The 15,685-nt window shown below is 26.9% G+C and overlaps 2 protein-coding genes and 1 long non-coding RNA gene across 7 annotated transcripts in view; 2 read left to right on the top strand and 1 right to left on the bottom strand.

Moving 5' to 3' along the window:
* Window positions 1–15,685, top strand: part of LOC126902069 (potassium channel subfamily T member 2) — a 128,611-nt gene that overhangs the window by 67,084 nt on the left and 45,842 nt on the right. The gene's annotated exons all lie outside the window — the stretch shown is intronic.
* The window catches only part of LOC126902835 (uncharacterized), a 32,510-nt gene that overhangs the window by 12,944 nt on the left and 3,881 nt on the right, over window positions 1–15,685 (top strand). The window contains exon 3 of one of the 2 annotated variants that reach the window (XR_007703352.1): window positions 618–2,139. The exons of the other annotated variant lie outside the window; for it this stretch is intronic. This is a non-coding gene — a long non-coding RNA (uncharacterized LOC126902835). Of the gene's footprint in view, window positions 1–617; window positions 2,140–15,685 lie in introns of those variants that run through there. 2 annotated transcript variants of the gene reach the window in all.
* On the bottom strand, window positions 2,609–4,672 carry LOC126902212 (uncharacterized). The gene is made up of 2 exons (XM_050679257.1): window positions 3,704–4,672; window positions 2,609–3,495 (listed from the first exon to the last, which is right to left on the bottom strand). Exons 1-2 carry the CDS (start codon window positions 4,639–4,641, stop codon window positions 2,655–2,657), a joined length of 1,779 nt encoding a protein of 592 aa, XP_050535214.1. The 5' UTR covers window positions 4,642–4,672; the 3' UTR covers window positions 2,609–2,654.

The following is a 15,685-nucleotide window of genomic DNA, read 5'->3' as shown; positions in this document are numbered from 1 at the left end:
ATACAGTAGAACTCCAATTATCCGAATTAATGGGGACCGGGACCCATTCACTGACTAATCAAAACAAACAATGACAGGTGACTGCAATGCGCCGGAACTGGAGTGGGAACTCTTACCACGTGTTGTGCCTACACTGACGCCGCGGACTTTGGACAAATTTTTTTCTGATTTTTTCTGAAAGTGATTCGGATAATCGGCGATTCGGATGGTCGGAGTTCGGATAATTGGAGTTCTACTGTATATCAAATCTCCAAAATTACCATTGGAGTTCACAATTACAGTAGAGTCTCGCTAATCCGGTCATCGCTTATCCGAACATACGGAAAATTTATATTTCGTACTATATTACTCTTTTATAATGTATCTATATATACACATTAATATTATTTATATCAATGTTGATTGTATAGCATAATTATAGTTACATACAGGGTGTTCAGTAAGTCAGGAAACGGGTTTCTATTGTTCTCATTGTTACAAACAATGAGAACAATAGAAACCTGTTTCCTGACTTACTGAACACCCTGTATATGTAGGTACCTCTAAGAAATATTCGGTAATACCCATAATTAAGATATGATAGTTTCGATTATATATTGTGATATTGTTTCGTTTAGTGGTGATTGTGTACTCGTGTCGACCGTTAAGAAAACCAAACAACGACGCTTTAGACGAGGCTTTGTACATTTGGTTTTGTCAACAACGTGAACAGGGTCTTCCGTTGTCGGGTGTAACGTTACAAGCTATCGCGATAAAATTTAATGAAAAATTCAAAGGAGATCCTACATTTACTGCTAGTGTACAATGGTTGTCACGGTGGAAAAATTTACATGGCATTCGTGAACTTGGTAAAAGTGGTGAAATTTGATCAAGTGATAATGTTGCAAATAAAGACTTCAAAAAAAAATTTTAAAAGTTTGTTAGCGATCAAAACCTAAGGCCATGTCAATTATTTAATGCTGACGAAACTGGGTTAAACTACAAAATGCTCCCCAAAAAAAACATTAGCCTCAAAATTTGATTCTGTAGTCAAAGGACAAAGGGTGAAAAAAGAACGAATAACTTTACTTCCTTGCAGTAACGCTTCTGGTGATTTAAAATTTCCACTTTTGGAGAATCAGTTAAGCCTAGAGATTTCAAAAACGTTAATATGAGTGCACTTCCAGCTCAATAAACTTCACAAAAATCTGCTTGGATGAGCGGAAACATTTTTAAAATTTGTTTTTTTGAGAAATTTGTGCCAACAATAAGGGAATTTTTGAAACAGAAAAATCTTCCAGAAAAAGCTGTATTCCTTGTAGACAACGCTCCGTGTCACCCTAGTGAAAATGAATTACGAGATGGTGAAATTTTCGTGATATTTTTGCCACCTAACGTGACGACATTGATACAACCAATGGTTCACGGTGTGGCTAGAGTCCGGTCCCATCTAATCCGGATTAGCGAGACTACAGTGTAAAATTTTCTCTATTTATTTTTTTGACTGTAGAAGACCGATGTGTACATTTTTCTTAAAATTTTTCTCTCTAATACCCTTAGTCTCTGTTTTCAGCTTTATTCAATGCCCACGTTTCAGAACCGCACAGAACAATAGTTCGTAATAATGTCATATACATTTTTGTTTTTAATTTTTAAGAGATCCTAGATTTTAGTACTTTTTCTAATCTGAAGTGTCCCTTATTAGCTAGTTGTATTTTCGACGACACCTCTGTCTTAAGTTCATTATCTTGAGTAATATCAATCCTAAATATTTAAATTGTTATTTAAATATCAATCAGCACACGCATTAGGTGATTTCACCTGGAATGACCCATATACAAAAAATGAAATAGGAGTTCTCGTTGCTTTTGAAACAATTTAATAATTATTTTAAAAATTACATTGCATTAAAACGATTTAGCTTCGATTTAAAGCTGAGAAGGTATTAATTATACTATGATGTGTTTATTTTTTTGTTTCTGTTACCACTTATTCTCAGCTCTCACTGGACCGATTTTGATGAACAATATGTCTAAAGATCACAAATCGTATCTAGTTGAAGATATAACTCTCAAAAATTTAAAAAAGTTTCCTCGTTCCTCATAAATAGGGATTTAAAATTTTTGAATAGTATTGCATCAAGCCCTATAAATTTTTATACACGTTTGCCATAGTAGTAATAAAATATACGACTTTTTTGTAATTTCTTCATAAAAATTACAATATTAAGTTATTGAATATCAATTTTGTACTAAATTTAATTACTATAATTGGTATTTATTCATATATTTTACTTAAAATCAAATAACTATTAATCAGGATATTATTAGGGAAATAGAAATTCAATTTACTTTTGGAATAATTCACAAATCTGTTAAAATTAAACCCTATCTAGATATTTGCATTGAAGCGTTTTTTATGATAGTAATTTTAATAGTAAATCGTAAAAAATAATAAGAACTAAGAAAATATTAATGAATTGTAATTGAGTAAAATAATTCTGTTACAATTTTGAGTGATTCATGACAAATTTATTTTAACTAAATACGAAGTTCTGATAACTAATATAAATATAATTTAAACACAACTTCATACATTTTATAATAAAATAACAAAGTAAAAGTTCCATAAAATTTATTTATTTAAAATAAAATACTAATAATACAAAACTTTTGCTAAATACTCATAAATATATTATTGAAACCTAACCAATCATATACACTTATAGTAGTAACATCAAAAAACGCCATAAATTGATCTAAAGCGCATTCATACAAACGTAATGGACTTTTGTGAGTGTTGTTTTTATTAGTTGACGAAACTATAGTCATCCATGATTTTATTAATTGACTGTTTTCTAAATTTTCACTTTCAATCGAGCAACTATAACTGGTAAATTTACATCCATAAATAATACCCCGATTAAATTTATTTCGTGCTCTCTGAAAATCTAATAAAAATTTATTGACTTTTGAATATTCTTCGTCGATAGATAGATTAATAAAATCATTTTTCGTTATATTAAGCTGTTCAATTTTTGGAAAATAATTTTTTAATAAATTATAGGTATGTGTTAAACATGAAGGTGAATTATTATAAGTCACTTCCCAAATTGATGAATCTTTTAATTTATCTAAAGCTAACAACATTTGATTAAACATTTTTTTTGAATCTTTAACCATTTTAAAAAATTGAATACAACAATCTTTATAGCCATTTAAATTTTTATCACGTCTTTCAAGTTTGCATGTTTCAATTACAGCAGACATATATGTGTTATAATTTTTCAATACTGCAGTATATTTGCACCTCATCAGATGTAAAAAGTATTGCTTTTTTAGATTGAAATTAAAATCATTTACAGTATCTTTAATAATTTGATTAGTAGTGATTATTTCACCATTAACGATTATTTTTACATGATTCAATATCTTCCAATCTCCTTCACAGAATAATGTATTTAGTATTTCAATTGCTCTATGTTGAGGAGTATGGTAGTTCTGAGGTGGATTAAGCCTAAAATAAGACAATTATTATTAATTATTATTATTATGAAGTCTCTAAAAAATATTACCAAAAAATCATTATTGTAATAAATTTTATTTTATATATTATGCACAAAGTAAAATATGTTTTTTTAATTTAAATTACAATTGAATTTTTAAATTTTTTTGAATTTATTCTAAATTATTCTAAAAAAGTTATATTAAAAAATTAAACTAACTTAGCTGTTTTAGGGTTAAGTAACTGATCAAATCCAATTTTTAAATAATAGTTTTTAATGGTTTCTGTACAGTAATAATTTAACTTTTCTCTAATAAAATCGGCAAAATTCATTTCATAATTATTATTTATATATTCGCCATAGTACTTTTCTCGTAAATTAAATTTCATTTTACTATTTTCAATAGTAAGATTGTTTTTATCAATTTCATCTGTTATTGAAACTATTTTACTAACGNTAATAGTAAGATTGTTTTTATCAATTTCATCTGTTATTGAAACTATTTTACTAACGAAATTATTTATTTCAATAACGTCCTTCAAAACTTCTTTTATTTTAATGTTTCCATCATAATTCATATAATTAACTAATTCTGATTTTTTCATTAAAAACGTATAATATTTAATAGTATAAATTTCTTTTACTATCGTTTTTGGATGAATTGAATTACTTAACATTAATATTACACCCAAGTTATCAATAAATGCAATAGCTTTGTATAAATATTCGAACATAAAATTTGAATTTTTAGTTGCATGTGAAAGTGTTACTGTACAACTAATTAAATTTTTAAATAAATTTTTTCTAAAAAAACATTCACAATCGTATAAAATAATTTTTAAGTGTTCAGTTAATATTTGTAGTACTTCAGCAAATAAGTGATTGAATAAATCAACTATAATATAATATTTTTTTAATAATTCAATAATATTTTCTGATTTATATTTTAGAACATCTTCTATGTTTATAATTTTATCATTTTCAATCCTTACTGATAAGTGTTCCAGGTTCATCTGTGTTATTTGAGTACTTATGTAATTCATAACATTTACGAAATATGATTCATAATTCATTGGATTTTTATCACAATTAACAAGTACAACTTCAAAAAAAAAAGTTTTAGTAAAAAATACCAAGGTTAACAATTCAATTTTCATGTTCAAAATTACTAGTATTTGATATGTAAAAACGTTTAAATTGGTAATAGCCAATATTTTTTAACGTTTTAATTATATTTATAATAAATAATATATATGAAATAAGTGTCTGTAATTTTTTTTTACTAGTTTTATTAACTAACAATTGTGTAATTATTGATATAATAATAATAATATAAATAAAAATTACATACGAGTGATTCATCATGGAAAAATATTCTATGAAAATTCTAAACGTTATTTTCTTAAATGGGAATTGTATTGTAGTTATTATATCCTTTTAATTTTTATTGTTATAGCTTGTTTGAAAACTATCATAATAATAATAATTTATGATAGTATATTATTAGTATGGTAATAGTTATATACTAGTTTTAGTTTTAGTTATTATTGAGGTGGACATAATGCCCATGCACTCAGACCTGTTGGTCCATTGTGCGCACCTCATACCGAATTGTTTTGATTCGGTTTACCCACCTAAGTGTTATCACCAAAGTGTTAATACATTACCAACCATAAAGTCACCTCTAAAGATGACCAAAGAGTCCTGTCTTTCTGGCGAAATTAAGTATCTCTCTGGGTTTTAGGTTTTTAATATCCTCTTTTTCAGGAAATGGTTTATTCAAGTAGTTTGATCTTAGTGTGGACAAGGCTTCACATTCGCACATGATGTGAAATGAGTCTTCCTCTTCTACTCCACACTTCCTACACAATGGCGATTCCGATACCCCCATTGCGTTAAGATGCTTAAGCAGGTGACCATGTCCTGTCAGTAGACCAGTCAGGGTGCTTATTTGATGTCTAGTCATGCTATTAAGATCACCCAGCAATAAACCAGGGGTCTTGATAAACATTTTAGATTGTCTAGGTACTACCAAGTACTTCCAGATTTTCCTGTGTTGTTCTCTGCACCAATTCTTGGGTAACGCTTTGAGCGATTGCTCAGTGAGCCCTACCACTGGTTCTGGTCCAACATAGGTGTTCTCTGCTCCTTTCCTGGCTAGAAAGTCAGCATTCTCATTTCCAGTGACACCGTTGTGTCCTGGTACCCACGCTAGTGTAACTTTGTTGAACCTCGATAGTGATTCTAAAGTTTCCCTGCATTCGAGGACCAGCTTTGAATTCACCTGATCGTTACAGAGTGCTTTCAAAGCCGCTTGACTATCACTTAAGATAGTTATCTTCCTATTTTTGTATACCAGCAGGTTCTGAGCCCCTACCAGTATCGCCATCACCTCTGCTTGGAAAACAGAGGGTGTTGTGCCCAATGACATACTGACATTTATTCGTGGCTTTAAGCCCCAAATTCCAGCACCTACCTTTCCTGATTTTTTGGATCCATCTGTATATATCACAAATCCTCCTTTGTCAGTCAGGTGGTTAATATTCCATTCTATACGTGTAGTGATCTCCACTTTGTAGGGAATGTTATTCTTAAGAACCGGTTTGATATAGTCCAAGGGGTATTCTAAAAAGCCCTTGTCTATCTCTTTTAGTATTTTACCATGTTCTGTTGTATCACTCTCCAAAGTCCACATACCTAAGTTGTGGAATCTTAGTGCTGTGGCTTTGGCGTGAGCTTTCACCTCTAGATGCAGAGGAGGCAATCCAATTAGTGCCTCTAATGCGACCGTTGGTGTAGTTCTTAATGCTCCAGTGATGGCAATGGCAGCCATTCTCTGTATGCGACTAAGTTCTTTCCTAGCTGTAATGAGTGCTGTTCTGGTCCACCAGACCAGGGCACCGTACAATATCATAGGTTTAATCACTGACGTGTACAACCAATACATAACTCTTGGTTTAAGACCCCATATCTTTCCCAAGGCTTAGTTATATACTAAAAACGTATCATAGAAAAAAAAACCCATATTTTAAGGTATTGATTATATTTATAATAATCATATATATAAATTAGGTGTGAGTATTTTGTTGTATAATAGTATTGTTAACACTTGTTTAATTATTAACATAGTGATAAAGTTTAAAATCAAAAATATTTAAAGATTATTACTTAAAGTTTTTACATTTATCAAATCATAGGATTTTATAATGTCCTTTAATTACTACAGAACCTAAAGAAGTGTAAATGAAAAGTTTTTCCGTAAAAATAACTAATAATTTTACTGATGTGTTTTTTTTTATTTTTTTTTTTTGTCTGTATACGCTCAATCTCAGCTCTCGCTGACCGATTTTGATGAACAATACGGCAAAGATCACAAATTGTATCTAGTCGAAGGCATTATCCTCAAAATTTGAAAAAACCCCCTCGTTCCCCGTAAACGGGGAAAATCCCACAAAAAATTACAAATTAAAAAATCTCTAATTTTCGACATTTTTAAAATTTTTTTTACTTAAAATTGCCATAAATTTTTTAAAAATAACCGAATTAATATAATTTTTTTTTATAGATACCTTAGGTATTTACCTATCATTTTATATATTTTTGTGAACATTTGACCCTTTACCAGCCCACAGGAAGGGTTTCAAAATACTTACTTTTTTAACTTAACTTTTGAAAATGTTCCGAAAAGACTGACACTTTTATATATACCTTAAATTAAAGCTAATTTAATATGAAAAAAAAAAAAAAAAAAAAAATTGACCTCTAAACTTGTTTTCGTGGTGAAAACGGACATCAAAGTTAAAGAAAAACGTACGATTTCCATGAAAAATTTCTCGATTTTATATTTTATATTATTAAATTTATATTACTAGAACTTTTGTTTTTTAATAAATAATTTTTATATACCCCTTTCATCTGACATACTTTTTTTGTAAATCGGATCATACCCCTTTATACAAGTGGGGGTCAAAACTTTAAACATGCGTATTGAAACTAGGATATTTTCAATTTAATTTTTAAAGTGTTCCAGAAATACTGACATTTTTATATGTATCTTAAATTAAAGCTAATGTAATATACTTTAATTTGAAAAAAAAATTGACCTTTGAATTTGTCTTCATGGTGAAAATGACTACCATATTGAAAAATATGCTATTTTTGTGTGTAAAATTCTGGGTTTTGTATTTTATTTTATTTTAAAATACATGACAAGGGGAGTACACTGATTTGGATAAATATTATATAAATAATATTGATATAGCATTGAAAGTTAAAGTTGTTTAAATTTGTTTGCTTTTTTTAAGTCGAGAAAAATAACTTTGAAATTTGAACTAGCTTAAATAGTCAATTTTTTCAGCCGACGGTACCAACGTACGGTTGCCAAGTCAATAAAACTTGTGTTTGACGCACTTATAAGGTTCAAACCCCCGCATTTGGCAAGGAAATTTTTTGCATTTTTTTCTTAATTCTTTTTAAAATAAGTTAGAATAAATTTTCAACTTGTTTGATTTTTATCTCATTTCGATTCAAAAACTTCAATAAAGATCAAGGATCCCATCATTGTACTCACCCCTTGCGAGAAGAAATTTCTTATTCATATTAAAATTATTTTACTATATTTTAGGTTTTGGCTTCGATGCAAATCTAAGAAGGTATTTTTTTGTGACTATTCTTTATTTTCTCTGCTCTAATTTCACCTACATTTTTCAACGATACGTCAAATGATTACAATTAGTTGAAGATACTACCCTCAAAAATTGAAAAAAATTCTAATTTATCAATTAAACAGTTACTTATCCTATGTTCTCCATGCAGACAATTAAAATCATTCGTTTCTAATGTTTTCAAAGTATTTATTGGCGAATCAAGTTTGATATGATAGGTTTCAACTACAAAATTAAATCATTTTACTTTGTAATTTAATAATTTTTTTACTGTATTTTGAGTGTGCTACTACTAGACTATAATATTCCAAATTTTTTGATAACATGTTGCTATATAAATCATTTCTAAAAAAAATGATTATTAGTTTCTTCTAAATTAACAATGGATTTTTACAATTATAATTAAATTTTATAATACGCTCAATTGAGTAAATCTTTTTAACGACTTTATTTTAATTGGTTCATTTACTTAAAGCAAATCATTAAAATTAATTAAGTTCTGAATATTTCAATTGCAAAATCTTTTCAAACACCAAAAGTTACTAGGAAATTATTACTATTACTTCTATTTAAGTTATCTATTACGATAAAAATGCAAAAAAATATTGAGCTTTTCTGATAAATTTACAATAAATAGTAATTATAAAACTTTCTGACTGCATATTAATCTTAACGATACAATTTTTTTAATTCTCATAAAATTTTCTATTTAATGATGTCAATTTCAAACTTACCAATTGAGCTAAAAGTTATGGTAAAAAAAATTTTTTTTTTTTATTATAATCATTTACAAAAATCAACTTTTAACGATTAAAAAAATAGGTTAAATATGTCATTTTCCTTATTTTTGACATATTAATAATAAAAATTAGTATTAATTTAAAACAATTTTTTTTTGTTTTTAATTATTTTTTTTATGTGTAAATACTTATTTTTTAATAATAAGTAATAATTTAAAAACTTAGAAGTGATAGAAAAAGTCTAATTGCACATTTGAAAACATCGCGAAAAGTTGATTTAGAAAAGTATATTTTTGTTTTTGATGAAAGTTCCACTGTCACATATCATATATAGTTGTCCCAACTATGCTACGTCCATACTGTACCGCAACCCCACTGTGGTACCTTTTTTTTTATTTTTTTTTTGTCTGTTACCACTTTATCTCAGCTCTCACTGGACCAATTTTAATGAAAATATGTCAAAAGATCACTCATCAAGTTAAATTTTCGTCTTTTTGTAGCTAGTAGAATATGAATTAATAAAAATCAACGATTCACAAATATCATACTCAATAATAATTATCCAATTATTGGATAAGGCAAATTTTAACACGCATGTAAAATCCACAAATGTCCATAAATCGCTAAATTAATCGTAAAAAAATAAACAAAGACGAGTCCTCGCATCAACTCAACCACATATATTATAAAAAACAAAAAATATTGTATTAATGCATGCATTTTTCAATAAGTATAGCCATTTTAAAGTTAAAAAAATATAAAATATGAAAAAAAAATTTAAATACAAAAGTAGCATGTATTTTTAACTATGGAAACCATTTTCAAATATACAGTGTGTTTAGGAATAACGGGATGTTTCGTTTTTTGAAAAAAATATTTATTTATTCGTCTACATTATTGTCGTCTTCAAAAAAGTCCCCACTAAATTTATGCATTTGTGCCAACGCTTTTCCAATTCTCGAAACACTCCTCAAACTCGATCTTTGTTACTGATTTCAACTCATTTAGCGATGCATTTTTAATGTCATATATGCTTCTAAAACAATGGTCCTTTAAGGTTCTTTTTATTTTTGTAAAATAGAAGAAGGGCACATGGAGCCAAGTCTAGTAAATAGAAGTAGGGACATCGTTACAGTATTGTTTTTGGTCAAAAATTCACGAACAAGCAATGAAGTGTGAGTAAGTGCATTATCGTGGTATAAAATCCATGAATTGTTTTGCCACAAATCCGGAAATTTTTTTCGGATTGCTTTACGGCGTTGTACTTGTAGGTAGTACTCCTTATTGACCGTTTGACTTCGTAGCAAGAATTTATTATGCACTATGCTATTAAAATCAAAGATTAAAATGAGCATAACCTTTACATTTCATCGCACTTGTCGAGAATTTTTCGGTCTTGGTGAACCAGAATGCCTCCACTGGGATGATTGAGCCTTAGTTTCGACGTCGTATCCATAAATTCATGTTTCCTCACATGTTATAATACGTTTCAGTAATTCTGGATCGTTGTTGATTTCATTAGGTAACTTTTGAGCTCCTCCATTCACAGATGTTTTTGTTCAAAATTTAACAATTTTGGAACAAATTTCGCTGTTATTTGTTTCATCCCCGAAAAATTAAAAAACATTCATGGCATATGCCAATTGATATTCCATCATTATCAGCGACTTCTCTGGTAGTGATTCGACGATTGTTTATAGCCATTTCTTTCAATTTTTATACGTTTCCATTGTTTGCCACAGGCAATGATTTTTAATGAATTGGCAAACGTTCGTCCCATTCATTTTTTGATAAAATTGGCAATTTAAGCTGATTCAAATGCTAAAATTAATTTTTTCTACTTAAAAGAAAAAAAAATTGGAATAAGTTTAACTTTATATTCTATGTCAATTAGCTCTGTATAATATTCTTGAAAATCAGTGTACCTCATTATAAGGTATATTAAAATAAATTAAAATACAATACAAAGAATTTTAACACAAAAATAGCATATTTTTGATTACGATAACCATGTTTACTATACCTCGAAATTTTTATTTTCATAATGTAGTATATTTCACAAGCTATAATTTAAGATTAAATAAAAGTGTCAATATTTCTGGAAAATTTTCAAAAATTGAGTTGAAAAAGTTTAACTTGAGTGTAAAAATTGTAATTTTGAATTCCCCCTGAGTTAGGTCAAAAGTCAGATTTTCAAAAAATCTATATCCAATTAAAAAGTAAAGATAATGTATTTATAAAAATATATTGTATTGATGCATATATTTTTCAGGAAGTTATATAATTTACAGTTGAAAAAATAAAATCTGAAATCGTAAATTTTAACACCAAAATTGCATATTTATTAACTACGGAAACCATTTGCACCAAATTTCATTTTTCGATATATTTGATGGGCATTTTCCCATAGAAGAAAAGGTGTTGGGACAAATTATTTTTTTTTTGAACTTATAGAATTTACCATAACTTTTAATTTGACATATATTTAAAGCTCACAGAATTTCTGGAACATTTTCAAAAGTCCTACTTTTTCTCGTATATCTAAAAACTTTAACTCCACAGTATAAAGGAAAATGGTCCGATAAAAAAAAATATGTAGGGTGGGAGGTTTGTACATAGTTTATTTAAAAACAAAAATTTGTGTTGATCTATACATTTTTCAAAATTTTATAGTAATTTAAAGTTGAAAAAATAAAATATGAAATCGTAAATTTTTATAACAAAATTGTATGTTTTTTTATCTACCGTAACCTTTTTCATATAGAAGATAAGTTGCCAGAACAATTTTTTTTTAAGATATAGTACATAACATAAGCTGGTTTTTAGTATATGTTTGAAGCTCGTAGTACTTCCGGAACATTTTCAAAACTTAAGTTGAAAAATGAAAATATTTTTGCAGAGTTGCTATTTTGAATCCTCCTATGGCCAGATAAAGGGTCATATTTTTAAAAAAATTATATCAAATAAAAGAAAAATACCTATGGTTTCAATATAAAAAATAATTATATTGATTTGTTCTTTTTTTATAAAAAAGTTATGTCAATTTTATGAAAAAAAAGTTTAAAAAAAAATTTACTGATTAAAAAAATTGTAAGTTTTTAGGAGATTTTTGCCATTTATAGAGAACGAAGGAAATTTTTTCTTTTTTTGAGGGTAATATTTTCAACTAGATACGATTTGTGATCTTTTTACGTATCGTTAAAAATCGGTCCAGTGAGAGCTGAGAAAATGTAGTGACAAACACAAAAAAAAAAATAAATAAAAAAATAAACACATCTTGGTAAAATTAATACCTTCTCAGCTTTGTATCGATGATAATATATTTATAAATCCTTTCATTTATCCAAAAGATTTGAAGTCGAAAAATAAAATATTTAATTACAATTTTATCATAAAAATAGTATGTTTTTCAACTTCAGCAATTATTTTTCCATAATTGATAAGTTGCCAGGACTACTTTTTTAAAACTTAAAGTACGTATTAAAAGCTTTTATTTAACATATATTTGTAGCTCGGGGTATTAAAAGATTATTTTCAAAATTTAAGTTGAAAAAATTTAATTTTTGTGCAAAAGTTGCTATTTTGATTTTCCCTTTGTGAGTAGGTAAAGGGTTCGACTTTTTAAAAAATATACTAAAAGAAAAGGAAATACCTGATATATTTATAAAAAGTAATCGTTATGATTCGTTAATTTTTAAAAAAGTTAAGACAGTTTTAAGAGTTGAAAAAAGGTGATATATACCTATATTTTTAAAACCGTATTTTTTTTAGGACTTCCCCCGTTTACGTGGAACCAGGTAGATTTTTTAATTTTGTGGGTTAGATTCTTCAATATGATACTATTTGTAATTTTGGACGTATCCTTGAGATAAATCAGTTCGACAAGAGTTGAAAAAAGTAACGATACAAAAAAAATACACATTAATCTAAAACTCATAACTTCTCATTCTCGCATCAAAGCTACTTTAATTATATTTTAATTCTATTTCTGAAAAATTTAATTAAACTCAAGTATATCTCTTATATAAAGCAATGATAAGTTCGTAATCAATGAAAAAGCGTAGTACTGTGCATGAATTAGTATCTATTTGGTATCTTATTACTATTAATTAAAATTAAATTATCTAGGCCTTGTCGGATAGCTGGTTTCACCCACGCAACGTTCCTCTGAGGTCCGTAATTACACAACAATATGCTTAACTATAACATGGAGTGAGCTCATGAACACTGATGACTGCATGAAATTTTTGAANGTTGGGTTGGTATAATTTTTGAAACTAGTACCTTCAGTAAAGTTACATAAGTAACGAGTAACAAATCTCTCATTATGAGGCTTAAAAGATCTTAGNGAGTGAGCTCATGAACACTGATGACTGCATGAAATTTTTGAAACTAGTACCTTCAGTAAAGTTACATAAGTAACGAGTAACAAATCTCTCATTATGAGGCTTAAAAGATCTTAGGTTAATTATTTGTGGCGTTCACTATTTTTGATAATTTCGAATCATGAAATAATGTGAAATATTTTTTTAAAGATGATGAGGATTGGGTATTTGAACCTTATTGAAATTGTGTAAATGTGTAGTAAGACTTGTTGTGCTCGAACCATATTTTATTCTTGAATAACAATTTCGACATAAAACTTCGGTTTTATTGTTGATAACTCATTTGTATCAAATTAAGATAAAGTGATTCACATTTTACTTTTGATATTGGGAAGTGGAATCAAAACTGAATATTTAATACTAGTAATGTCTCAAAATTAAATATTAAGAAAAATAAAAAAGGAAACTTAACTATTAATTAATGGATAGTTTTAATTTAATGTAACAAAATAATCTTTATTCTAAGATTAGAACTTAGTATCAATGATATACATTTTTGTCTTATTTCTACTCAATATTTCATAATATTACGTAAAATATTCAATGACTAATCACATAATTTGTATTACCCTAATACCAAACTATGCTTATTTTATCTAACTAAAACTGTATTACCAAAAATAATAACATTAATTTGTTTTTATGACTTATCACGATTCTATAATAAATAATCGACATCATAAACATATCAAAGAAGTCGGTGATACTAACATCGTGTCAATATATTGATGTTTAGGAATACTGGGACTAATATGAAATAATAAAACACTTCTTAAATTAAAGCTAAAAATATTTAATCCTATTTCATTTAATTAATGAGAAATAGTAATATTACCAAATGGTACTATTCATTTATTTATCAATTTAATCCACTTAGCCATGAATAAATTTTACATAAAATATGTTTGTAGAGTAACTTATTTTTGATATTTCAATGGTCCATTCATTTTTTTAACATTGAGAAAATTAATTTTGTAGGTAAGTAAACTCATAGAAGTTTCATATACTTATAATAGAGGCTTTTAAAGCTAATTGTGATGGATACCATAAAGTATTGCTATACTAGTATTATAAAATTGAGCGAAGTAAAGTACAATAAAAACTTTTAAGGCATATTAAATTATTGAAATCCTAGTAATTTATTTTTATAAAACTTATTATATGCGTTGTTTTATCTTTAGTTTTAGTAAATATTTTAAGAAAAATAGGTCAAATTAACATAATACGCGTTTGTCCGATTTATGTTTTAAGTTTTTAATTTTTTGGTTCAAATGTCTCCCTAAATAGAATTTTATATTATGTTATATGATTGTTATAAGTGTTGTTATAGTTTCAATTTAAAATGATCGTGACAAATTATCGTTTTTTAAATAATTATAGATTTTATCTAGCCTAGTACCTTAATGATGTTTTTAGTATTCATTTTACTAAAAGAAGCTTGATAATTTTATTTTAGATTTTTATTATTTAATTTAAATTTTAGGATATTTCTCAATAACTTGAATATCACTTGTAAGTTCATTAAGACCCAAGTCGAAACAACTTAATTAAATAAATCTTTGGTTTTTGAGTTGTCTTAGCATTGAATACATACATAACATCATGTTATTTTATCATTCGTTTAAATGATTATAAAAAAAAAATCAATTCCCTTAAAAGCATTTCAGGGTATCTTAAATATTAATTGGGTAAACGTAGTTTTTTGGATGGATGAACTGAATTTTATTATAAAATATTGTTGCATGACTCTAAAAGATAATATCTCTTACAGTACAAAGTTTACTTTTAGTGATGATTCAGCATTGAAATCATTGAAAATATACGTTTAATGTTTGTTTCTATAAAACCTTTATAAAAGTTAATTTAAATTTATAAGACATTTATATGAGTGTGTTATATTAAAAAAAAATATTCTTTAAGTATATATTTTGCTTATAGTTTATTTTTCACTGTTTGATTAATTGTTTACATTTAATTATTGTAATATTGTAATGATTTAAATGCTTGATAATATCTAATCATGAATGTTCTATTCATAACAAAAATTATTAATTTGAATTAAAGAAAGTTTAGAACTTATGATATTTCATCGATGATTCTGAAATAGCATGTTTTTTAGTTTTTGTAGATTTTTAAAATGGTTATAAAATATATTTGATTATATATACACGTTTTTATTAACAATGTCATTCTATTTTCATAATTTATCCCAAAACTAAATTATACTACGAGTCTCATAAAAAAATATAGATAAAAATGTTAACAGCCATGTTTATTAATATTAATTAAAAACTTATTTTATCAAATTTTGATATAAACACTATTAAAGCACAAAGGATGATTTATAAAAAAAGATTCAGTTGAAACAGAGTAAAATAATAAGCCTAGAGAGATAAAAATAATCTATATATC

The sequence above is a fragment of the Daktulosphaira vitifoliae genome, unplaced genomic scaffold (assembly GCF_025091365.1).
Source record: "Daktulosphaira vitifoliae isolate Bord-2020 unplaced genomic scaffold, ASM2509136v1 Scaffold_1, whole genome shotgun sequence".
In the NCBI taxonomy this organism is placed as follows: domain Eukaryota; kingdom Metazoa; phylum Arthropoda; class Insecta; order Hemiptera; family Phylloxeridae; genus Daktulosphaira; species Daktulosphaira vitifoliae.
Note: the sequence above shows the minus strand (reverse complement) of the source record. Positions and strands in the feature narration are given on the sequence as shown.